Here is a 27,548-nt window from a genome sequence, read left to right as displayed (position 1 = left end):
CAGCTCCTACCAGCCAGATCGCTTTACCAATATGGGAATTCCCCGCACAGACGAGTAAGGATGTATAGCCAAACAAGCGCCTTTTATGGCCTGTCTGCTGCAGTGTCAATTCTCATCCAACACATTGTACCTGTTAATTATGAACAAATAGACTCACTGTTCTGAAAACTAGAAGCTTGGACTGTTCATCCGCTTTCTCGTGACAGTAAATGTAAAAAATAAAAACCCCTTTGACTATGCTCTTGGTTGTGCCTTAGTGCCTTGGCTCCCAAGCTGCGGTTTGTCTGTATATTTCATTATTATTATTTTTTTTACTGAATGATTTAGCATCCAACTATCTTGTCCCAATTGGGTTAGATAAATCAAATCAGGTCTAGTGCGACTATCCAGAGACCTGGCACAGATTCTGCGATGTAGAGATTCAGACGACTACGGAGAACATCTATCAGATGTGCGCACACTGAACAAACCATCAATGCATAACAATTATAACACCTAACAGAAACTGCCCCTCGCAAATTATTTTAGGAACGGATATTTTCCTAGAACATTGCTACAACTAGAAATCAAATTAAACTAATTAGAGAACCTTAAAAAGCATTGGTTTCCACCTCCCCGCCCCTCGTTACTTTTACTAAAAACAGTTATTTTGAGGGCATCCTTCTGTGTCTTTCACCAAGAGAATAGTATCATCCAGGCAAAGCCACAGGTGTGTGTATTTTTTTTGTTGTTGTTGTCGTCACTTGATACGACCCAGCTCTGATCTGTGTGCTGGATGTGTTTGTGTTCAGGTTATCAATATACACAGCTCAGCCTGGATGATGTAAAGACCTTCCTAAAAGCACAGGAAATAATGCAGTGCGTTTCGTAAAAGCTGTAGAACAGTTAAGGTGAAAGAACACTATAACAAAACAGCCAGCGGGGCGCATTAATATAGGCTAAAATGTATAAATAGAAAAAAAATATATATAAGTGTACCTTGTGTTTTCAGCTTGTCTATTTCATCCTTTAAAGATTTGATTTCCAAGTCTTTGTTTGCTGTGACCGGACCGTCTACAGCAGAATACTGCAGGGCCTGGACAGTCTGCGTGGACTCTATAGAGAAACACGTAATGTAAATAGAACAGAGAGCAGCATTTTGCACCTTACCTTATAACATATAAACAAGCAGCCGGGAGATTTAAAAGGGCAGATTATTCACTGAATTAAACTACTGAGCAGCTTTATCATTTGATTTCTATCATATCAGGTATCATGGAGACCTTTAGTCAACGACCAAGAGACCTACGCAGAAAACAATGGCAACAGTCTCATCTGCAGATAGCACTAGGATGACCTCCTACGTGTACTTATAACAGTGGTTGGGGAACAGGGGTAAATTGCCCCACATGGGGTAAAAATTAAATTCCTGGGTGTAATGGACGGACAGCCGGGCATGCATATGAATCATTCTATAATATAGAATGATTCATATGCATGCCCGGCTGTGCCGCAGGGAGGCTCTAAGCCGGACGCCCGCTGAGATGTTATCACCAGCGGGCGCCTAGCTCCTTCCCTGCAGCGCCGCGTTAGCCGGAGGCTGGCGTTCTCTTTTGAACGCCAGCTTCCGCCTCTGTCCATGCGCACTATGGTCACGACGTCTCGCCCATAGCCCCGAGGAGCAGGCAGCCGGCCGGACAGGACGGCAGCGGGTGCAGGAGTAGGCTTAAGGTAAGTGTTTTTTTTTATACAAGTGGCACTACAGGGGCATTATATGGGGGGGCACTACTACAGGGGCATTATATGGGGGCACTACTACAGGGGCACTACTACAGAGGTATAACTATGGGGGAATTACTACAGGGTCATTATATGGGGGCACTACTACAGGGGCATTATATGGGGGCACTACTATATGATTTCCTTCCTTTCAAATCAAGGGGGTAACGTCGACGTATCTAAATATATTTTGGGGTAAAAGATAAAAAAGTTCCCTGACCCCTGACATATAACATGGTATAGGGAGACAGTCTAACATATACAATCCCGTGTATTATTACACAATTAAAGGGAATAAAACATTACAGCCCCCGTAACAGCAGAGAACCCGGCCCCTGTACCTTGCAGTTTCCTGCTCAGTTCTACTTTCTCTTGCTCGAGACGCCGTATCCGCCTCTCATACGCCTCCGTCGCTAATCTATCTTCTAATGTCCTCTGAACGTTGGCATCGAGCTCCGTACTGGATCTCTCCGACGCGCATCGCAGCGAGCTGGTATCTGAAAGTACACTGACCAAAAACACGGCAAATTCACAAAAAAGTATCGACTCTATGCCGCAATATTTAAACAACTTACACAAACGTCCCACAAAGAACTAAACACACCAGAATATGTTGTTGTAGCAATAAAATATAATTAGTTGGATTGATATTACTGGAAAAACGTTCTGTTTGTGGATCAACACCTACGTTCTGTTTGTGGACAGTCTGTTCTTATAAATGTTACAACCTGGGGATGAAAAGGTTGTAAATATAACAGACCGTACTTCTGTTGTAAGGTTTCCATAAATGGGCGTATACTGTGTATAAGGGCACACACAAGAGTCTTGCACATCAGACAAGTCGCACCGTTTCAATGGAACTGGGCGACAGGTAATACACATGTAGTAAGGAACTTTTTTTTTGCCTCATAGTGAAAATTGAAAGACCAGTAATCACATAGATAGATATATATATATATATATATATATATATACACACACACACACACACACACACACATAGACGATACTACTATACTATATATACAATAAAGGCAGGCTAAGAAAAAAACATTATTCCTGGTAAAACTGATGCATCACATAATGACATTAGGTGAAATGTTTGGCAGGGGATACGACAAAGGGGATGCCAGCTGTCAGAATCCCAGCACCAGCAGCCCGAAGGTAAGTAGCAGGGTTAGGGGGTTAGCATTAGGGATTAGGGTTAGGCACTAAGGTGGGGGGATTAGGTTTAGGGTGCGGGGAGGGGGAGGTTAGGTTTAGGCACCAGGAACGGATGGATAGGAGACTGAACCCTGTCGGGATCCCGAGCGCCTGCATCTCAGCAGATATGGGGGTACTGTACACTGTAGTAGGTACAAAGCAGGACTGTGGAGGGCATGAGGCTGATATGGGGGTACTGTATACTGTAGTAGGTACAAAGCAGGACTGTGGAGGGCATGAGGCTGATATGGGGGTACTGAATACTGTAGTAGGTACAAAGCAGGACTGTGGAGGGCATGAGCCAGATATGGGGGTGCTGTATACTGTAGTAGGTAAAAAGCAAGACTGTGGAGGGCATGAGGCTGATATGGGAGTACTGTATACTGTAGTAGGTAAAAAGCAGGACTGTGGAGGGCATGAGTCAGATATGGGGGTGCTGTATACTGTAGTAGGTAAAAAGCAGGACTGTGGAGGGCATGAGGCTGATATGGGGGTACTGTATACTGTAGTAGGCACAAAGCAGGACTGTGGGGGGCATGGGGCTGATATGGGGGTACTGTATACTGTAGTAGGTAAAAAGCAGGACTGTGGAGGGCATGAGTCAGATATGGGGGTACTGTATACTGTAGTAGGCACAAAGCAGGACTGTGGAGGGCATGGGGCTGATATGGGGGTACTGTATACTGTAGTAGGTAAAAAGCAGGACTGTGGAGGGCATGAGTCAGATATGGGGGTACTGTATACTGTAGTAGGCACAAAGCAGGACTGTGGAGGACATGAGGCTGATATGGGGGTACTGTATACTGTAGTAGGTACAAAGCAGGACTGTGGAGGACATGAGGCTGATATGGGGGTACTGTATACTGTAGTAGGTACAAAGCAGGACTGTGGAGGGGATGAGGCTGATATGGGGGGGTACTGTATACTGTAGTAGGTACAAAGCAGGACTGTGGAGGGCATGAGGCTGATAGGGGGGTACTGTATACTGTAGTAGGCACAAAGCAGGACTGTGGAGGGCATGAGGCTGATATGGGGGTACTGTATACTGTAGTAGGTACAAAGCAGGACTGTGGAGGGCATGAGGCTGATATGGGGGTACTGTATACTGTAGTAGGTACAAAGCAGGACTGTGGAGATCATGAGGCTGATATGGGGGGGTACTGTATACGGTTGTAGGTACAAAGCAGGGCTGTGGAGGGCATGAGGCTGATATGGGGGTACTGTATACTGTAGTAGGTACAAAGCAGGGTTGTGGAGGGCATGAGGCTGATATGGGGGTACTGTATGCTGTAGTAGGTACAAAGTAGGACTGTGGAGGGCATGAGGCTGATATGGGGGGTACAATATACTGTAGTAGGTACAAAGCAGGACTGTGGAGGGCATGAGGCTAATATGGGGGTACTGTATACTGTAGTAGGCACAAAGCAGGACTGTGGAGGGTATGAGGCTGATATGGGGGTACTGTATACTGTAGTAGGTACAAAGCAGGACTGTGGAGGGCATGAGGCTGATATTGGGGGTACTGTATACTGTAGTAGGCACAAAGCAGGACTGTGGAGGGCATGAGGCTGATATGGGGGGTACTGTATACTGTAGTAGGTACAAAGCAGGACTGTGGAGGGCATGGGGCTGATATGGGGGGTACTGTATACTGTAGTAGGCACAAAGCAGGACTGTGGAGGGCATGGGGCTGATATGGGGGTACTGTATGCTGTAGTAGGTACAAAGTAGGACTGTGAAGGGCATGAGGCAGATATGGGGGTACTGTATACTGTAGTAGGTACAAAGCAGGACTGTGGAGGGCATGATGCTAATATGGGGGTACTGTATACTGTAGTAGGCACAAAGCAGGACTGTGGAGGGCATGAGGCTGATATGGGGGGGTACTGTATACTGTAGTAGGCACAAAGCAGGACTGTGGAGGGTATGAGGCTGATATGGGGGTACTGTATACTGTAGTAGGTACAAAGCAGGACTGTGGAGGGCATGAGGCTGATATAGGGGTACTGTATACTGTAGTAGGCACAAAGCAGGACTGTGGAGGGCATGGGGCTGATAGGGGGGTACTGTATACTGTAGTAGGCACAAAGCAGGACTGTGGAGGGCATGAGGCTGATATTGGGGGTACTGTATACTGTAGTAGGCACAAAGCAGGACTGTGGAGGGCATGAGGCTGATATGGGGGGGTACTGTAAACTGTAGTAGGTACAAAGCAGGACTGTGGAGGGCATGGGGCTGGTATGGGGGGTACTGTATACTGTAGTAGGCACAAAGCAGGACTGTGGAGGGCATGGGGCTGATATGGGGGTACTGTATACTGTAGTAGGTACAAAGCAGGACTGTGGAGGGCATGAGGCAGATATGGGGGTACTGTATACTGTAGTAGGTACAAAGCAGGACTGTGGAGGGCATGGGGCTGATATGGGGGTACTGTATACTGTAGTAGGCACAATGCAGGACTGTGGAGGGCATGGGGCTGATATGGGGGTACTGTATACTGTAGTAGGCACATTATCTTGGTCTCAGGATTATGTGTGGCTTGTGCTGAGCAGTAGGATTTGCCCAGCGGGGAAGGGGTGCTATGATGGGCATAGTACGGGGTGCGGTTAAATTACTGTTGCCCGGAATGCCGGCTTTCGTAATCCTAACATCAGAAAGCCGACCCGGGACTAAAGATAGGCGTTGAAATGCTGACGCCTATCTTTAGCCCAACACCGAAATCCCGACGCCCGGCATCCCGAACGAGAAAAGCTGGGGATAGTTAGGTTGTAGCCGTTTTAGGTTCAGACACCCCTTGGGAGAACTTAGGGTTAGGCATCCCTCAGGGAGGGTTAGGCTAGGGGTACAGGAAGGGGGGGGTTAGGTTTAGGAACTCCAGGGGGGACTTAGGGTTAGGCACCACCAAGGGAGTGTTAGGGGGGGGGGGAGAGTTAGAGTACATACCAGCCACTTTCAGGATGTCCTCCCTTCAGGCTTCCGGCGTCAGTATGAGAACGGGCGGCTATTCAGCCTTTGGTATTTCATACCGATTCCCATAGGACATGTAACTATTTAAGTGGGCACAAGGCAGCATTTGGCGGGTATGAGGCTGTTATGGCCACCACATATCTGCTATACACAATGTTCCGTTTTCCGCCATCTCAGGCACCCTTAGTATTAGCCTATTACACTGTGCACCATACCATACAGGCAATGATGGAACTCTCGGTATATACATTCCATGGTACAAGACATACATAATACCAAAATACACCACTCTCTGGCACTTCCTCATGTAGAGCCCTAAAAGGAAGCACTAACTTATAATACACACATACTAAGTACAAACAAGCCTACGATGACTTACCAGTTACTTGTGTAAGTGAACCCAACAAACGGAAGGTGGTGCCCAGAGAATCCAGTGTGGGTTGATGGCGGCATCGTCTCCTAAAAAAGCACAAAACAAACAACTAAACTACGGATGCAGCAAGTAAAGAAAACCTTTGGGAGTTTCATTTGTTCTACCAGGGGGACAATAAAATGATTACAATAATATTGTTTTCACAGGCCCACCCAAATGCCAGGCTTCTGTCTATCCCTTTATCCACTGCCCTCCCCTCGTCGTCAGCCCGCATTCCTGACGAGAGGAAGTTGGCACAGAAAGTAGGGGGGGGGGGGGGCACAACAATTTTACAAAGTGGGGATTTAAACAGGGACTATTTCACATTTACATTCTCCCCTATTAATAGAACTGGTAGAGATTGCAGAAGACCGGTTAGGATCTGACGAGACGCCACGGCTGCCAATCGTTTTCTTACCTTGAACGGTAACATGGGAGAGAGGGAGGATGGGACGGAATTGCTCTAGAACAGAAATAACGTGGACTTACACAGTTTTTTAAACAATCGTCGTCCACGTCAAAGTTGGATGTATCGGTCGGACTGCTGACTTCCGGGATGTAAGGCGCTTCACAGTTCCGAATGTTGTCCCAGTCAATGCCGACAAAGAACGGGTGATTCTTAAAGTCCTCTATTCCGTTCTGGCCCAAGCGATGCTCCCGGCTGCAGATCAGCCTCTTTATCAGATCTTTAGCGTTTTCAGAGGCGTCGGCCAACTGGGACGGGAACTGGAACCGCTCCTGCAAAATAAATAAACCGTAATTACACCATTGCTGGAGAACACTTAAGTATCAGGCTGGAATTTGAAGACCGCTTTTAAGAGAATTCCAGACTAGACCCCCCCCCACCACCTCTTATCAGATAAAAGTAGTATTTTAAACTCGACGCTCTACCCAACCGTCTTTCTCCCAACTGCGCTTTCCATACATTTCATCGATACTCTCTGGGATGGCTTCTAACACTTTCCAGCACTTGATCTGCAAACAGGTCTTTGCCTACAAACAAGCAGGTTGTCTATGCCCCTCGCCCTTAGCTCTTTTGGTGCCTGCGAGAGTTGAGGAGAAAGACTCTGGGCCCTGGAGCAAGGCATGATGGGAGAGGTAGATGTTTGCACAAGAGAAGCCTACAGAGTCCCATGATAAAAGCAACACAAATTATACATAACCCCTGGCCTCAAATTTGATAGGAACTACCCAATGGTCTAAGCTTGCCATACATTGGGCCAGTGCGCATGCAGGAGGCGGCTCTGTCGTGTGCATGCGCGATACCTGGATAGCGACGGGCAAGCCGTCGCTCCGGGTCTCGCTACAATGGGGGAGTGCTGTCGATGTTGAGTGACAGCACGCCCCCCGGGGGCGTGGCTGCCCAGACGGAGGCGGCCCCACGCCTACCGTCTGGGGCCGGCCCCACGCCTACCGTCTGGGGCCGGCCCCACTGAAATCACAAGTAATGTCAGTGGGAGTGCTCTCGGCTCTGATAGAGCCGAGAGCACTCCAGGGCTTGCGGCCATGAGACCGTACCACAAGGGTCTCGTCGCAAGCCTGATGGTCGCGATGGTCTTGACCATCGCGACCATCTTTTTGGCCGCTCGCTATAGCTGTGGGTGGTCATCCACAGCTATGCGAGCGGCCAGGAGGCCGTTCTAAAGAAAGAGAAGGACGGGCCTGATTCAGAGCGAGCGCTCTGTCAGAGCGTCCGTCTCTGAATCGGGGCCACAGTCTCCTGGAGAATCTAAGAGCCGATGAGTTGAATAATACACGTGACAGCAATAAGTAGGAGCTAACATATATATTTTTAGGTCTTTTTAGACAGGAATGATGAACAACGTTTGATCAGTTGGACAAGTCTGAAAGGCGTTGGGCTTATAGAAAACCACAAATTTATTCAAACAATTTGGAAACTCCCTGCAGTATAACCAGACCTAAAGATAACATAGGGGACTTCAATGGGTATAAAACAAAACGTAGTTTCTGTTTACGGCTCTCGTGCTTTCTGCTTTTCCTAAGACCATCCCCTTTATTCAAACCGAAATCATTAGCCAACAATGCTGGTCTGTATCTGAGCAGTCTGTTGTATTAGCTGAGTGTGCTAGAAGCACCAGAGCAGAGAACAACACGCCAGGTAGGAAAGAGGAGCTGCACAGGTTGTGACAGGTGCAGGGTGCTAGAATGAAGACTATGTCCTATTATCCGGACAGCCAGAACCTCTGTACTGACCGCTGGGAACGTCTTGGCCATTGTCACTGAGTACAGTCCTTTCTAGGGGGAGAAGAGGAAGATGGCCTAGCATTACAGTAGCACTAAGCACAGCCCAACACGACATTGCTAGGCCCTACAAAGAGTCCACATTCCATGTTCTGTTTCCAAAGACTCGAATGTGAGGAAGCAAGTGTTAAGGGGTGTACTTTATGAGGCCACAATGGTACCCGAGTTTGTATTTGAACATTGTGGGGGATATGTATCAAACCTCCTGGAAGAGGACAAGAGGAGAACTGACCTGGAGCAACCTATTAACTCCTAGCTATCAGTTATCTATAACAAGGGTTAGGCAACCTGCAGGTCTCCAGCTGCTGTGGAACTACACACCCCAGCATGCTCTGCAGCAGTTTTAGCGTTCCATAACAGCAAAACTGTAGCAGTGTATGCTGGGATGTGTAGTTCCACAGCAGCTGGGCTTCCGCAGGTTGCCTAGCCATGGACTATGAAATAAAAGAAAGCGGATTGGCTGCTCTTTAGAAAGTTTGCGGCATCCCCCTATATCGGAGTCCGATTGTTCAATATTGACAACAATGATGCACTCACCTTGTGGTTCATGATTTTCCCGTAAGTCTCCACTAAGGACTCGGCATAGAATGGAGTTTCTCCATACAGCATTTCGTACATGCAGACCCCAAGGGACCACCAGTCACACTCTGGACCGTACTTCCCCTTCCCATCTTCCATAGCCTGGAGGATTTCAGGAGAGATATAGTCTGGAGTTCCAACAGCCACCGAAGACTGGACCTGGGGGGAGGACATTTGTCAGTAGAGCGCACGTGGCTCGGGGAACGTGTCCTGACCGGGAAGTTGCACTGTGCTTTGTCTCGACATTTGGACCTCTTGAATCCGGTGCATTTTTGGAAGCGCAGACAAGGCACAATGACCGTGCAAAAGCATCTGAGCAGAGCGGCATTTTCATTACTCATTGGGGTGTGAACCTAATGGTGCTCTGTGTGCAAAGGCAGGCGCGGTGGGAAAAAAAAAAAACAAGGTGCGCCAATTATCCATGCACCAACTGCTCGGGAACGTCCCCTAATCATTCCTCCTTCTAGATTGGTCATATCATAGTCAATGCACTCCAATGGTGGGGTCCTATCTCCGCTATAAACAGGCCATTGCCATGTGTGTGTTACATTTTACAACCTCATTCTATGAACTTTTGTTCGTTGAAGCTCACAAAGAACGACCACAGTAGCGGTAACAAAACGAAAGCACGAGTAATACTAACATCGTTAGGTAGGGTAATTGGAGAAAAAGCCACAAGTTCCTAGCAAAGTAGAATAAATAAAATAATCATTAATTATCTCAATTCAGGATTAAAAAACAAAACACAAAATGATCATCAAAAAATATTTACATACGTTCCTTGTGTTGATCACGTTGGAGGTTATATATCAACAAAGTGCAAAAGGACGAATGTGTAATAACCCGTAGCAACTTTATTCTCAGAGGATGGCCAGCCACACTACGATATCAGGGCAGGTGGCGCAAAACTATAACGTACCAGACTTAAGGCTTGGTACTATATCGCACCGTGTCAGTGCCCGCTCCCGTGGGATCGTACATCGCACCTCCAGATCTTACTGCATATGTTCACTTGGTCTGGAAATGCGATGTACGATACCATGCATCGCTATGCGGATTGGGGTGCCGGCATATCGGGCGGTCAGCCACCCGAATGCTCAGATATGTCGGCCGTCGGAACGCAAGTCGCATCGCAAGGTGCATATCGCACAGTGTATGGGGGCCTTTAGTATTGGGGCATATAATTACAAGAGTCAGGAGATTATCGCAATTGGCCGGATACCTTCCTACGGCACTAACTAGCCCCAGCAATGTTAAAGGTGATCCGATTGCTCTGGTTGAGACCCAAATAGCCGAAACACGAGACCAGGCAATTATATGGCCTACATCAACCATAATCCATTGCTGACTGAATATCTGCACTTTATTAGTAAATAACCCCGCTCTGAATTTTGTAGAGTTATATTTAGGGGCAACACTGATGTTTCACCACAATGACGTACCCCTACGTGTAAGTCTTCGTAAATTAAAACTGTACAAACAATATTTTTTAAGTTTTATACCAAAAGGTTGCAATGAAAATTTACTATACAATAATATTAACTATTGGTGTAAAGTGTAAAATATAATACACTATACTGGAGTCCAGCTAAAAACACAGCGATAACTTACTGTTCCGTCTTCCATCAGCTTCAGACAGGAGCCAAAGTCTGCCAGTCGGATGTGTCCGTTCATATCGAGAAGGATGTTATCTGGTTTTATGTCTCTGGAAGGAGGAGATGAAAACGCAATTGGTATTCAGGTAATACAGAGCTTGTGTTTAGGAGTTTAAGAATTACATTTATTATTACAAAGAACAGCGCAGGGTTGTAGGCATTTTGCCAATCAGAAGCTGAAAAACACACGTTTATAAACATACAAGTGTATTACAAACACGGATCAATAGTCTCACATGACATATGCCACAGTAATGCAAACATTAATGGCACTGCTGGGGGGTCCTTCCCCGCGCGGGGATATTATAAATAGCAGTGGAAACTTAGGGCAGATTTTTTGGGTGTTCAATTAGTTCAGGGGTGTCAAACTCGGCCCTCCAGCTGCAGTGGAACTACACATCCCAGCATGCAGTGCCAGAGTTTTACGATTACGCATGCTAAAACTGACTCAGTGCATGCTGGGATATGTAGTCCCACAAAAGCTGAAGGGCCTGAGTTTGACACAACTGAATTAGTTGATGTCGGAAGGCCATGATATTACATAGGAACAACTAAACTGTTAAAAGTCAATAAACTTTTCAAACTGGTTTTCACACTATCAATAAACCAGACAATTAAATTATATGTTTAGTCCAGCACAGTCCTCATTACTAACGGATATTCCTATGTCCAGCGAGGAATGTAGACGGCCGACGGGCTAAATACCGGCACGGAAATCCCGAGAGCATCGGAATCCCGCCACCAGTTTTGCGACCACTGGCTACCCGAAGGTATGTATCGGCAGTTAGGGGGAAGGTTAGGGTGCGGAGTTAGGGTTAGGCACTAGCGGGAGTGTTAGGGTTAGGCACCGGGGAGGGAGGGGGGGTTAGGTTTAGGGTGCGGGGAGGGGAATGTCCCCCCATGTCCAGCACAATCTTCATTCCAATCACAGCCACCCCCATGTCCAGAAGAGTTTCCGCTCCACTCAAAGTATAAAGTCAGTAGAGACACTGACATGTATAACTAATAATCACTACAGATTGGTAAAATGTGGAATATAAATTCAGTTGTTGGTGTATAGCAGTGATTCCCAACCTCGGTCCTCCAGGCACACTAAAGGCCCCCATACATCAGAGATGGATTGCAGTAATCGTGCAATTTGCAATCGATTGTGTATAAAAATCTGCAATGTATGGGCTTCACAGATTGCAACCAAAATATGATTGTAATTGTTTAATCAGATTGTCCAACATGTTGGATTTCACAGATCGATTGGGGCTGTAGATTGCTAGTGTATGGACATGATCAGCAGATTTGCAGACCATTTCTAGCAAAATGATGGGCCTTACAAGATTGCCAGATCTGTGTTTGCTGCAATCGATCTGCAAATCACTGAAAAAGATCTGTAGTGTATGGGCGCAGATTGCTCGATTGGGAAATCCTAAGATCGGGCAATAAATCTTCAAATTGTTCAATTGTGGTTTTCAGATTGCTGATGTATGGGGGCCTTAACAGTCCTGGTATTAGTGATATCCATGATTGTGCACAGATGGTTAAATCAATATAACCGAGGTACTAATTAAGTCACTTGTGCTCAAGTATGGCTATCCCTAAAACCTGGACTGTTAGTGTGCCTTGAGGACCGTGGTTGGGAACCCCTGGTGTATAGACCTTGGTACTTATAACGAGTGACTGCATCTCACTATGACGTACGTAGGCCCCATTCAGAGGTTTCCTTGTTCTAGCGATGGGGAATCTCTATTTCCTTGCAGATAAAGGCTCAGAAAACGGCTATAGAGCCCATTCCCTATGGAAAACCTCCTGTCTAAGCAGATGTGCGGTGGGGACACACAGGGTCTGGAGCTTTATTACCACAATGTGACCGTTTATCAAAGACACAATCATTAGTTCAAAGCGTTTCCTATTTTACATAAAAGCACAATTGTTTTTGTAAATTACTAATGTAGAAAACAAATCATGAGGCCTTATTGCAGCTTAAAAAATCAACCAGATTATATTATCATTAGCCTTTCATATTATACAGCACTATCCATGGAAAACAAATCATTCGTAACAGTTCTTGACCCATGGAGCTTACAGTCTATCACTCATACACAGAGGTGTATTTCAGTCAGAAGCCAAATAACCTTCCAGTATGTTTCTGTAGTCTGTGAGGAAACCCACACAAATAAGGGGTTAGATAGACAAACGCCACACAGATAAGTGCCATGGTTGGAATCGAACCCATAACCGCAGCACTGTACAGCGGGAATGCTAACCACTGCACTACTGTGTCACAATAAAAAGAGTAAATGTTTTCTTAAAGACAATATTTAAGACCAATTTAAATTATACGAATATATGACAAGTGGAGAGCATGTCTCTTCTGACATATGCCAATAATGAAGGAATAACAACGATGATAACTAGGGTAGTGAGACCAGTGCCAGGGCACAGGGCACTGCAGGGTAGGGGGCGCTGTTTGGGCCTGTAAATTTTTCTGTTTTTTACCATTCTCACTTGTAGATTCCTCTTCTTTCTATCAGGCCATGGCCCTTTTTCAGGTGCACTATCTTATGTCCCTATTTAAAAAATGTGGGGGGGGGGGGGCACCAATGCCCTCTCTTGCACAGGGCACCAAAACGTCTAGTTACGGCTCGGATGATAATCACTAACAGCAGAGCCGTGCTGTTACATTTATATCATTTGTAGGCAGGCTACATTGTGGTACCCTGACCAGTGTTAGACCCCCATCTGCGCCCAATCACTGTCGCCGAGCATCAACATAAAATGGGATGAAATGATTATGACGACATTACAGGGATTAATGGAGGAAACAATGGACAATGTAAATTGTTGCTCCATATACGACTGCGCAAAATGAATGTTGGGAATCTCAGGAATAGAACATCAATAAGGTGTTTTGCTTCGGAAACATCGTCGACGTAACCCAGACATAATAAAAAAAGTCACAGACACAGTAATCAGCCGGCGACCACAAACACACCGTAACATCAGCAGAGGCACAAGATAAATAATGTCCATTAACCTTTTATAATTAGCCAAGTGGAAGGTCCGGACCTGAAGACTATTTCTACCACAGACATTGTCATGGCTGCAGCTTTCCAGTGTATTTTTAGTAACTACGCTAGAATAGAAGTTGCCAAAGTCATGGGTCTCCAACTTTTTGGGGAACTACAAATTCAAGCTTGCCCTTCTCACCCTAGAACTGGAGTAGCTTATCTGTAGGGACTCCAGCTGGACACATCTACTGGAACAAGGGATAATTATGGCAGAGACCAGACTGCTGTTTTATTGGGGTCAAGGAAATATTTGCAGTAGAAATGTTACGAATGCTCAGAAAATAAAATGTCCAGAGTCTGCACTACGGACGTGCACCATACTGTTATGTCGGGGATTTTTACAGGTATTTTCTTTCTTTTAAAAAGTTGCTCATGGCAAGAAGAAGAGCTGAAGAAATTCTCAGATCAGTAAATGACACTTTCTGCAGCAGTGTTCAGGCAAGCTCGGGCTATAATGGTCAATTTAAAGAAACAGCGCCCACATGATGAGAATGTGTTGCATGGCACTGACAACTTTAGGACCTGGCCCCTTGTTATGCCACAGATACTAGATGTGAATTACATGTGTTTTAACTTGTTGCAGAATGTTTCCCTGTTCAAGCATCAACCATGCAGGGGACTATAATATAACATGGAGGATTAACATACCGTGTTTCCCCGATAATAAGACACTGTCTTATTTTTTTTTGGGGTCCAAAAAACACACTAGGGCTTATTTTCGGGGTAGGGCTTATTTAATTTAACATTGACAGCCATTTCAATGTGCCTCTCTCCTCCCCTGTTGAATGCAGCCTGTGCCTCTCCAGCCCCCCCCCCCCTGTTGATGAATACAGCCTGTGTGTCTCCAGCACCCCGGTGTTGAATTCAGCCTGTCCCTCTCCCTGTTGAACTTACCTTTACAACAAGAAGTCCACCTTCAGAGTCGCGCCTTCCTCCACGATCCGCGGCTCCTCCGTTGTCCACCTTCAGAGGCGCGCCGTGACTTCATGACGTCACGCGCGCTGACTCCAAAACAAGCTTTATTGAAAGCTTGTTTTGCAGTCTGAGTACGTTCCTGTAAGCTGGTGGAGGAGCGGGCCGGGCAGCCTCCTCCAGCTCTTTCATTTACTGTAGTACCGGATTTCATGCGGGGGGCGGAGCTGGGTGCATATTAGTGTAGTGCAGGGACCGGGAAAAATTTAGATTTTATTAGGTCTTACTTTCGGGGTAGGGCTTATTTTGGGCCATTCATCAATAGTAAGGATAGGGCTTATTTTCGGGTTAGGTCTAATTATCGGGGAAACACGGTAGAAAATTCCTAATGAGAGTACACTATTACAAAGCAAAAACTACAACTTAAGACACAGCGCCACCTACTGTCACCTCCAGTACAGCTTCTCAAGAAATACTCAGCTTGCAGCTGTTGCTATGCTCCAACACAACAGACCAGTAGACGGACACCATTTGATCAGTACACAGAGACCCTATGCCAGAATGACTGCCTCTCGGTCCTGTCTATACCTAATAGACCAGGGCAGAAGTTACTCCACCTGTCTTCCATAGCACTTAGGGCCGAATTCAATTAGCTGTGAAAAGCCGAGCCGCAATGTTTTTGCTGCATTCGCCTGTTTTTAAGCAATACTTTTTCCATGCGCGCTCCCGCTTATCTCCGTATTCAATTCCAAAAGGCGTGAAAAGGCAAACAGGCGAAATCGGCAAGTAGCGAAACTGGAGAAAAGTCCTTTTGGGGAAATCAGTCTGTACCCCAGAAAAAGCTGCACTAACAGTAGAAATCAATATAGAAGTGTTCTAATAGCTCTAATAGAAGTGTTTTGTCTTCTTTAAGTGTCAGAATTGGCTGTTATATGTATAAGTGCTGAAAAATTATAGAAAGGAATTTCTTTTGGGAAAAATAACTACTGAGGTCAAATTTGGGGTACATAAAAATGGGCACTAGCATATCTTGATGTCTCTAAAGTGAAGATTTAAAAAATCTGAAAAATACATCTGCTGCAGCTTTGTGCAATCCCAAAAACACCTGCACCATCCAAATAGACCCCCAAAGTACCAGGACCCCCACTTTTTACCAACACGTTTTCATTTTAGGGGTCTCCTCAAACATTTTTTAAAGTTTTTTGGACTGAGTAGTCACTGGGGGGGGGGGGGGTGTCCAAAGGGTTCTGCGCCAAATTCCCACATTTGCACCCCAAAATAGTGATTTTGCACTTCCAATTCGCCTGCCTATACATAGAGAAAACTTTTCTCCTGTTTTTTTTCTGCTTAGGGGAAAACACCCTCAATTGAGTACGAAGATAAGTTGAAAACAGGCGAAAAGTCCAAATCGGCGAAAACTTTTCTCCAAATGGCACTTTTCGCGGCTAATTTAATAATTTGGTGGTCCAGCACCAAATCAAAATATTTATGGTCAATGTTTTGTAAATATGTGGACAAACAGAAGCGCAAACCTGTCCACCACTAATGCTGGGCATACACGGCCAGATAAAATGTCTGTCAGACCGACAGACACTTTATCTGGCCGGCTGCCAGCCGCAGATGTCGCCGGCATACACTGAGATTTCTCTCAGTGTATTCGGCAGACATCCGCGCTCCACCCCCGGGGGAGGAGACATTTCCCTGTTCCTTCCGTAGGCCGCGGCTGGGCATGCACTGCCCGATGCGGCCGACAGTTTAACGGGAAATATCGCATCGGGCATGCTGGACAATCCGGCATGCCCGACCGGGCAATATTTAACCCTCGGTCGCCCCCGCAACATGCCACAATTATCTGGGCGATCCGCCAATATCAGGCGGATCGCCCCGATAATTGTAGCGTGTATGGCCAGCATAAGGATGACAGGTTAGCACAATTTACTGCACTTTACTACATTTTTTTCTGAATTTCTCAATCACAAACTTTTGGCTATGGGGTGCCTTGAAAACAATGCTGATACTGTAAAACTTCGAATGATTCGAAAAAGTTTGGGAACCACTGCCTTAGTGCATAGTAGGGCTGTTGTCTGCTTCTCTAAGATCCCTTTCGAGAAAGCAAACTTATAATAGATAGATGAAAGAAAGCAGTCAGAGTACATGCCCATTACAGCACTGGTGGTCCTCATCCAGTTCTACAGTGCAGCCACCAAGTTTAGCTGTTGGCACAGTCCCATGAACATTCTAATTCTGATTGGACGCCAGCTGGTCTAACTGCAAACATCCGAATGATTAGATACAACCCACTCTTGCCCTGTCAATGCAAAGGACAGATCATCTAGCTGTGCGTGTAACATCTCAATGCTCTGATTGGCTACGGCTGTCTCTAGCCCAGTAAAAGTTGCAATACTTTGATTACAATGTGTCTGTTCCAAATTCAAATGAATGTCACAGAGAAAAAAGTGAATACAGCAGCCGCTCGCCGCTCAACTTTACAGCAAAGTTACATCATTCCCATGGCCATTGTGAAATATGCTGTATTTTAGTGTCTGTATGTCAAATACCAACAGAGTTCTGTGAAACATTAGGCCGGGAATGGGATATGGGCGCCAAGGCGTGAGGAAAGCTTTACTACCGATGCGGCCTCCTGTCACATGAGCCGGGGATTCCCTCTACCACCCGATCCTCTCCTGGGACCGACAGTCCTGTAATGGCAGAGGGGGGGGGGTGATGATATTCTGTAGCAGCTTCACTTCCCTATGTCTGATACACCTGATACACAGGCACCAAACAGATTACAGAGGAGAATAAGTGGCCTAAGTATCAAAGCTTGATGTGAGATAAAAGTGAGATAAAATTGTGAGATGTATATCACCAACCAATCAGCTTCTATCTTACATTTTGCAGGCGGTGTTAAAAAACGATAGTTTGGAGCGGATTGGTTGGTGATATATAGTTCACGATTTTATCTCACATCAAGCTTTGATACATACGCCCCTTAGTCTCAATAAATTTAGTGATCGCTCTGTAACCAAAAACAAACCGTACAAATGGACTTTGCAAAATACGTAATTAGAAGAAACTTTTTATTTTTATTGCAATATTGTTTAAGTTGTTTTTCCTTCACTATGATAATTTATAAGTAACAGCTTTTTATTAAAAGGTTTAGCCAGTGGTAAGGAAAAAATGCATATACAAGTTGATTCATAGCACACATTTAAAATTAAGTATGTCCTGGCCGCAATCCAATGGGTACAAGACCATTTAACGGGCCTAATGTAGGGGTCTTCTGCCAAACACACTAAAAGGCCACAATGAAATCTGCCTGACCCATTATATCTACACAATATTTAACAAAAAGCAAATCTCCCCCGTACACTATGGGGGCAATTTAATTGTTGATTTCGTATTTCTTTTGGGCGTCTGATGGAGCAATTCAATTGTTGCTCCGTTGCGGTACACATTTCTGCTTGGCGCCTCCCGAGGTGGCGAGCACTTTGGGCACCCAAAGCAGTACATTGGACGGGCATAGCCATTTTGCGTGGCTAAACCCGATGCACCTGGGCACTCACGCACAGCACTCGCGCCCTACCTGTGTGCAGCAGTGGCGATTTGCGCCCTGAACAAACAAACACTTGAATTGCTCTGTTGGGGTCCCAAAAGAAATAGCTGCGGTAAAAACAATGAAAATGCCTCCCCCCATGTGTCTATAGGTCACAGTGCTTCCACATAAACAGACTTTTTTGGGGGGGGGGTTTTCGGGGGGGAACGGATTACAGGCCACTCAAAGAGGATGTGAGGATGTCCCTGGAAGAGATTTCGGCAGGACAGACTAAGGCACTGCGACTGCAGCGATCTGACGCGACGTCCGCTCCCAGCATGGAAATCAAAGTCTTGAATTTGTGCCTAAGAAAACACTGTGTATTTATAGCCTGCTGGCCAGAAGCATCCAGATGGTTTGTAGCAATTAAACAGCAAAGCTGCTCAGTGTAGCCATTATGTGCAATTACAGCTATTTTGCCACAAATGCATTAAAAAAAACCTCCCAAAACCATGCAGGATAGTGTCTCATGATCCCTTTTAGCGATTAATGCTAGCGATAGTAAATATAGCACTGTGAATGGAACAGGATATACCTTGGTTGCCTGTTATACATCTATCGAGGTTATGGAAATACTATAGTGGGATTACAATTCAGATTGCTATAAGGCATAAAGCCACCAAGGAGATGTCCATTAAGATCTGGTCATGCAACCTGATCGGCAGATTACTAAACCCGTGTCCAACTCAGCCACCCACATGCGGCCAAATTGGACGGTTAAGGAGGTTTGGTGGTTGATCTCAACAAATGGTCGACCAGTGACGAAAGAATAGGTGAGAGATGCCGGCGGCTGAATCCCTAACGCTGAAGATCCCGACTAGGGCTGGTAAGTAGCCTAAGCCTTCCCTCTCCCCCCGTAATCCTAACCTCCCCGGTGGGGGTGCCCAACCCTAACCTCTCCCCAATGGTGCCTAACCCCCTCTTCCAGCACCCTAAACCTAACCCCCCCCCCCAACGAGGGGGAATTATCTTTTGAAAGACTTTTGAGCAATAAACATCTTACCTTTAAGACAACTCATCTGATAATACCCTGTGACCAACAGAATAGCGAAAAAATCTATTCCGTTCTCCGGCTGTTATGGATTTAGCCCAGTGTCTCCAACCTAAAGCCCTCTGCCAGCTACCCTACAGAGCCTGGTCCACGGTGAGGGACCATTGGAAGTTCGCCCACATTATACAGGAAGAGATGCAGCCGGGTGTCCACACATACCAGGAAATAAGCGGCTCATGGTGCTGTCGTAGGAGCTTGAATTGAAGTAAGTGGTTCCAAACGCCAATCGTAGGAGTTTGGTGGTGGCAGCAATTTACATGCCCACTGCGCAGTGGATACAGTCAGTACCAGGCGGTAACTGGTGGTAATATTCCAAGATCCAGTGGGATTAAAAAAAAATAATAAAAAAAAAATCTATGATCGCCTGGCGCGGCCATCCGGTCTCAGCATGGATATAAAAATATATACATATTGTTGCCCAGATTCCCCTAAAGCGTACACTTCAGACTTGCGCTCACCTATACAGCCCTCACCCACCCCACATCTCTAACATTTATCATCATCCCCCTTCACATTCCGTCATTCTCTCTCTCTTCCCAACCGATTACTGTGCTGCTCCTCACCACAGGAACTCTCTCTGCCTCTCTGACACTGCACTTCTCTTCCAAAGCATCAAGCATGCTCTTCACACCCCTTCTTTATAGCCTTCCTGCTCTCATCCTAACTCACTGCTCCATGCCCCCGCTCACTGTCACCCCTCTCCGTCTGCCCCTCCCCGATAGATTGTAAGGTCTCACCAGCAGGGCTCTTGCGTACTCCTCTTTTCCTAACCAATAACATTCCCCTCTCCCATTGCATTCTTGTGGCGTTCAGTGGCTCTGAACCAGTCTGCTGTGCCCATCAACTGGGGTACAGATTCAGCCAGTGCTGGTTTTCTAACAAGTACCATATTGTCCCTTTTTATACAGTTGTGGGCCATATTCAATTAGAGGCGAAAGGTCCGAGGTCGGACTTTTCGCCATCATCGCATATTTTACTGGGGATAAAGTATCGGGCGCGTGCCCGAGTATCCCCGTATTCAATTAGGATTCGTCGAAAACGGGAACCGGCGGAGAGGTAAGTAGCGAAAAGTCCTGTCACTTTTTGGGGAAATCAGCCTGTCACCCCACCCAAAAGATGTTCTGACATGGGGGATCACTATGGGTACCCCCGAATTGGCCTGCTGAAGGTATCTGGGGTTTTAAACGGTGTCGGCAGGTGCTTTTATGCCTCTTTGAATAAGTGGTGAAGAATAGCATTTACCAAATTATTTTCTTTTTTTTTTAAACGACTAGTCCCATCAACTTTGGGGTACATGAAAATGGGTGCAAGCATATTTTTAAGTCCCTAAAGTGAACTTAAAAAAATTCTTCAAAAATCCACCTGCCGCAACCACCCGCATTCTAGAAAACACCTGCCGCATACTTGGGGACTCCCTCTAAGTCTATTTCGCTAGTTTTTAAGTTTGTCCCTCAACTTTTTTTTAACCCCCAAAACGAAACCACTTTTTTGGGGTGTCCTATGCTAATTTTTTTTTTTTAATTTTGACACCGGTAACTTTTAGGAGACATTCCAAGGGCTGCAGGGTATGGTGAAAACTTATCCCCGTTTTTTTGACAAAAACTTTTCGCACCTGCGAAAAGTCTTTGAAATTGAATATGGGGGGGATAAGTGAAAATGGCGAAAATGTCATCATCACGGACTTTTCGCCGCTAATTAAATACGGCCCTATGTCTGTATTGTATTTTTTGCGCTCTATGTCCTGCTATCCTTTTTGTGCACTGTGCTGCAAACCCTCTGTGGCACCTTTAAAGAAGAGTGTAGTATTGTCACACTGCAGACAGTCTCACTGCTCTCTGTGCCATGTGTCTGTGGTTGCCATGGCAGTCCTGGAAACTCTGTAAAATTATAAATAAATAAATGATAGCAGCCTTAAAAAAGAAATAAAGAGAAATTGTAAATATCCAGATTCTTCCTATAGCTGCCACCGAGATTTATGTAATAATCAAATCAATAAAAATCTTCAGTTCTCGGTATATATAAAGCGCATTACTGCCACGTTGGCTTCCATTCATCAAAAGCAGCTATTGTAAAAACTCTACAGAGAAGACGACTGGTTCACAGTCTATAGGTGACTAGAGAGTAGGCAGAGGTGCCAGTTAGCGCAGAGTGGCACTATCAGGGTAAATAGACTGGCTTATCACACACAGCACAGATCTGTGGCTCCCGGCCAAAGATTATAAACTAAAGAAGACCATCAGCCCAGCTAGTTCACGTAAAGCTACAAGAGTGGACGGGCATGTTGTGTTACTGGGCGGTAACGGCGCGAGGATAGTAAGCTCCTTAGGAATGTGGGGTCCCATCTGTCGGTGCCATCTGTCACCAGGGTTTGTGGCGGAATCCGAAGCATTTTCAGCTGCTGCAAAGAAAAGAGCTACCTGACACTTTGATGTCACCCTATCTATAAAGGGGGCACAAATAATCTCACCGCCCAGAAAATAACGGCCGCAATAGTATAGAGCAATAAGTGCTAGATAGCACATTTGACCTAATAGGGGTCTCACCGCAGGCTCTGGAGGTTGTTACGCTGTTTGGTTTCGAAATGTTTACTGTCATTTATACAGGTCCGGAGCGAAGTTCACTGCAGGAAAAGCCCCCCCGGCCGACCTGCTCAGCTGTAATCCTATAGAGAAGTGGGGACTCCATAAGGAAAATGCGCACGAGGCAGTTCGCTCCTCTTTACAGTGAAATAACACAAAAATCCCAAACTATTTAATTTTCACATTTGAAGACATTGATTTACGCTTTTGAAGTTTAAAAAAATAAAAAACACAGAAAAAAACCCCACTTAAACGTACTGAATATTATTAGTTCTATAATATTTGACTGTAAGTGTACTGCTTGTGTAAAATACTATTATTATATAAATCTATTTTTTACTTATTGCCGTGTTATCCCGTAGAATGGTGCTAGACCGCTTTAGTACACGTTGCTGATAATACAGCAGTGTTCAACTCGGCTTGGAACCACTTCTCCCAGACTCCTACACTGGCACTTGGAGCCGCCTACCTCTGGGAATGTGTGGGCATGCTGCTGTTTGGTTGTTGGCTAATTCCCACTGCTCTCTCACTATAGACCAGTCTGCGTGGGTTAACTGGCTTTAAGCTTGGAGACGCTGGGCACAATCCAGAACAGCCAGAAAATGTAACCTTTTGCGCTATTCTGGTGGTCACAGGATACAAGCAGATGCGAGCGTCATGGAGCAAGCAGATGTTTATTACTCTAACAATAATCACAGCAAACAGATATTCTTCACATGTTTTCTCCTCTCTGACAGTCCGGATCTATACTCAGGGCTAACAGATTCTGGGCCTGATTCAGACCCACTCGCGAGCGGCTGTCCGCTCGCAAGTGGGTCGATGTTATGGACTGAGCATGCGCACGACGGAGGGAGCTCCGTCGTGCGCATGCACCAGACGCGACGAGCGAAGGAAAGTCCTTCGCTCGTTGTGTCCGATCAAAGGGGGCGTGCTGTCAATGTTGATTGACAGCACGCCCCCTTTGGTGGGCGTGCCAGGGGCGTGCCTCCCTGACGGGGGCGTTCCCACGGGAACGCCTCCCGTCAAAAGCCGGCCCACTGACATCACTAGTGATGTCAGTGGGAGTGATTTTGGCTCTGATAGAGCCAAAATCACTCCGGAGCTTGCGGTTGCAAACCTCAACCGCAGGCTCCGGCTCGCAAATTCGATGGTCGCGATGGTCTCGACCATCGCGACCATCACAATGCACGCTCGTATAGCCTGTGGGTGGTGACCCACAGCTATACGAGCGTCCAGGAGAACGCTCCATAAAATGGAGCCCGGCCCTCATTCAGAGCGTGCGCTCTGCTCAGAGCGTACGGCTCTGAATGAGGGCCTCTGTTTTATAGCAAGGGGACATTACACAACAGGCTACAGCCCTGCCCTCGCCCTCTAGGACTATTATACCAAATTAGCCACCTATGGCCTGAATTCAATTAGCGGTGAAACGGACAATTTTTTTCCATTTTGCGAAAACGGACGTTTTTGGACCCCCCCCCAAAAAAACAACAACACTGCAACATTTTCGCCTAAAAAAAACAGCAAACAGATGAAAATGAAGAAAAAAAAACTGGAGAAAAGTTATCTCCATCTAAGACCAGGCAGGAGGAAAAAAAAAAGCAAAGTCATTTATCATTAGGCAGGGGGGGGGGTGGGTATTTTTTTTTTTCTCCTGGTCTGGAGAAAACTTTTCTCCAGTTTTTCCTCTATTTTCACCTATTTGCCGTTTTTGCTGGTTTTTTGTCGAAAAACAACCGTTTCTGCAAATGAAAATAAGTCAGCTTTCGCCGTTAATTGCATGCGGTCCTATGCCGCAAAATAAAAATACATCTTATACTTCAAAGTAGCCAAACAACTTCCTCTCTACTTTCATACATATACCATCCAAACACAATCTGATTTGGCATATAACGGTCTCTTAACTAACACCTACGATAAGCTCTACGATACATGAACACCCCCTGGAATGCACGGACTGTAAACAATGGGCTTGGTAATTTCACACTGGACATTTTGCTAGGTCAGGATAATCATCATCACACTTCCTATGTGAGAATGTCCCATCTTTTTCCAAATGTCAAAGCCTTCTGAAACAAAATACCTTCCTATAGGTGCATAATCAAGGCATTTAAACATGTTTCCACAATTCTACAACTGCGCACAGTGCATTAAATAGAAAGTTAAACCACATTATTAAATATACATTTACAGTACATGGCACCTAGCACCAATAGTTCATGTGAAAATGGCACAGCAGCAGAAGAGATTAGCCACCTCAGCGCTGTGGCCTCCATCTTGAACACGTGGGCCGCGTCTCCTGATAAAGTGGTGATGTTGCCCATGCCAACCAATCAGCTTCTGTCATATTACAGGATGTGCTAGATAAATGAGTTAGAAGCTGATTGCTTGCTATGAGCAATTTCTTCACCATATGTCTCCCCAAAATATGATAAATCCTCCCCTTATTGTGAAACGAAAATACTGGCCTTTTGGCATGTTTAATTTTTTTGTGAATTGGTTTTGTTTTTTGATAGTTTTTGGGGTAGTTTTTTCCTTTACTCATCACAGTTGCTTAAACTCTGTGACCCTCGTGTCATTCCGTAGAGTCGAAACGCGTGAGGTTCACCTTCAGCTTAACGTCACATCTTATTGACATGCCACCTCAGAGACGCCTCATGGAAGCGACAGGAATTGACTCTACTAAGCATCTTGACGACGGCTTGACCATCTCCTGTAGACCACAAGTAACACTGCTAATAGACTTATTAAACACCACAAGATAGAGGGCTGATCCCCAGGGTCCTCCACTGGTTTCCAGAAGCCCATGTGAGCTGAGAAGATGAACTCCAACCTTCGACCACTTGTCCTGTAGCCAAAGCTTTATGCATTCCACTATTTGAGTCAAGTCCAAGGGTTTTCAATTTCTGAATTAATTTAATATGGACCACTTTACCAGGGGTAAGCACTCCAGCTGCTGTGGAACTATACATCCCAGTACGCCCTGCCACAGTTTTAGCATGCCATAACAGCAAATCTGTGGCAAAGCATGCTGGGATGTGTAGTCCCCACAGCAGCTTGCAGATTCCAGTCCACACCAAGCATACTGAATATAATGAATGACCATGCTTTTTTTTTTAAATATAGGTTAAGACCTCAACCTTGAATATATATTGTGTTAAAAATCCATTATAGAAATAAAATTTTATTAAAGTACTCCATACATAAGAGCTGCACAGGAAATCGCGAGGGTCCACAGGCGACAAATCTTTGCGCAAGTGAGAGGTAATCGAAATGGCTGACATTCTTTGGTAGAAGACGGTTAACATTTGTCGCAAATTTACCTCAGAAACTTCCAGTAAGTAAGAAAATCCCATTTAATTGCACAGTATTAACTGATTTGATGAAAACCACATTCACAATTTTCCAGAGAGGACACAGTAGAATAAAAATATAAAAGAATGGAAAATACTGAGGAGAGAAATATGTTAATTAACTGTGTTTCGTTAATAAAATGAATTCCTCAAAATCTAATAAAAATGGCTGACATCATACTTATGGATATAGCAGATGTAAAATCTTAAATGGCTGAAGAGACGTTATACCGCCATGATGGCACTGGCAGGAAAAGGTCTGAATACTAAAACAGCTAATGATCTAATTAAAGTAAGTTAAGATTGCTTCAGCTTTTAAGGCGATTTACAAAAGTCATAACCCAGCGATAATTAACACAACGCAGATCAATTAAAATGATTCTGTGACCCAGTATCCATGCCCTCAGTATACAACTGTGACCCGTATTCAATTTGAGGCGAAGAGCCGTTTTCGCATGTTTTTGGCGGAAACTGTTCGCCGATTACGTCATTTCGCCAGATGGAAAAGTATCGCCGCATTCAATTTGAAAGACTTTCCGCCTAGTCGGAAAGTCAATGCAATGTAATAGGCGTAAAAGTTTCGCCTATGAATAGCAGGCGAAAAAAAGTGCAGAATTGGGGTTTTGGGGGTGCAACGTTGCGGGAACCCCCGTGCAGCCCTCATACAGTCCCCCAAAAGTAAAAAGTGTCAAAAATGTTTTAAAAAACACTTAAGAACACCCCAAAAAATCACTTTGAATTTGGGAGCGAAAAAAAAAAATGTTGGAGGACAAAGTTAAAAACTAGTGAACTTGACTCTGGGGGGGTCCCCAAGTATGGCCCCAGGTGTTTTTTTCATTGCATGCGATTGTGGCAGGTGGATTTTTCAAGTTTTTTTTAAACTTAACTTAAGCAACTTTAAAATATGCTGACCCCCATTTCCAAGTACCCCAAATTTGCTGGGATAAGTTATTTTCTGCAAAAAAACCTCCAGAATACTATTCTGCACCACTTATACAAAAACGCTATTTAGCAGCTATTGAGCCCATTTAAAAACACCAAATACCTTCAGAAAGCCAAATCGGGGGGTACCATAGGGAACCCCCATGTCAGAGCATCTTTTGGGGGGTGTCAGGCTGATTTCCCCATATTTGACAGTATTTTCCGCTTGTTTAAATTTCGCCGGGTTCCGTTTTCGCCTACTTTCAAATTGAATACGGGAATAAGCGGGCACGCGCGCGATACTTATCTGCCTGCAAAACACGCGATGTAGGCGAAAAGTCCGGGAGGCGAAAATGTATCGCGAGTCTGCTCAAATTGAATACGGCTGTGTGTATGATAATAATTTACATGCTATAAAAAGGCTACAGGATCCATGGATAAATCCCGCCTTTCATATTCCAAGTAGAAGAACGAGCGCCGCTTTTCCCAGCCAGCGCCTTAACTCGCGCAATTCTTCCGTCTTGAAACTTCTTCCCTGCACAGAGTCACTGCTATCTGATTGTGTCCAGTCTGGTGACCCTGTGGAAACGCTGGTAACAGACTGGACGGGATCCATTACTAAAATTAAATCCAGCAATTCCCGTGCATCTGCACTAACTGTGATATCTTATTGTCTGCAAAAACATGAACATGAAAATGTCCGCGTCGTCAGCATCTTCTGACAGGAGGAGCTGTCGGCCCATTCTGTTCGGGCCTTCCTTTCCTCCATTCTGTTACCGTAATCTGGGCCCTGCAGATTTGATTGGCCCCTAGGCCACCCCTGCAAGTCCATAACTTCTATAAATGTAATTTTTTTTTTGTACTACTGTAATAGCAACCACTATTATTGGACATTAATCCTACCAACACTGCAGTAGCTGCTGCTGCATACTGTAATATAGGCTACAACAGTGATATAACATGTAGGAATATAATTACACATTACATCAAAGTTTCTGTAGTTCTTAGGAAGCATTTTGGACCCAAACTGGTCATTCTGGACCTGTAGAAGACGTCCGAGTGGCCACACAGGACCCAGACTCAGTTACTTTGTAGTTCGGCTGAGCAACCGGGTCCTCCCAAGTATGGGCAAGTTACTGACTCTGCATTTCATCTCCATGTATCACTTATAAACATTTACATTTGCGAGTTTAGTTGGGCTCTAAAGTGAAGTTTTCCATTCGATGATTTCCTCAGAGGGCT

At 45.3% G+C, this 27,548-nt stretch overlaps 1 protein-coding gene across 5 annotated transcripts in view; it reads right to left on the bottom strand.

The window, feature by feature from the left end:
- Positions 1-27,548, bottom strand: part of CDC42BPA (CDC42 binding protein kinase alpha) — a 289,477-nt gene that overhangs the window by 137,976 nt on the left and 123,953 nt on the right. For all 5 annotated transcript variants that reach the window (XM_088444439.1, XM_088444443.1, XM_088444441.1 and 2 more), the window contains exons 6-11: positions 10,793-10,886; positions 9,140-9,340; positions 6,830-7,078; positions 6,308-6,387; positions 2,100-2,266; positions 979-1,095 (exon numbers count right to left, since the gene is read on the bottom strand). In XM_088444439.1, the coding sequence (XP_088300565.1) occupies positions 979-1,095; positions 2,100-2,266; positions 6,308-6,387; positions 6,830-7,078; positions 9,140-9,340; positions 10,793-10,886 (908 nt within the window). The remainder of the gene's footprint in view (positions 1-978; positions 1,096-2,099; positions 2,267-6,307; positions 6,388-6,829; positions 7,079-9,139; positions 9,341-10,792; positions 10,887-27,548) is intronic.

This window comes from Taudactylus pleione, unplaced genomic scaffold, assembly GCF_031769625.1.
Source record: "Taudactylus pleione unplaced genomic scaffold, aTauple2 ptg000363l, whole genome shotgun sequence".
Classification (NCBI taxonomy): Eukaryota; Metazoa; Chordata; class Amphibia; order Anura; family Myobatrachidae; genus Taudactylus; species Taudactylus pleione.
This window is presented reverse-complemented; position numbering and strand designations above follow the sequence as displayed.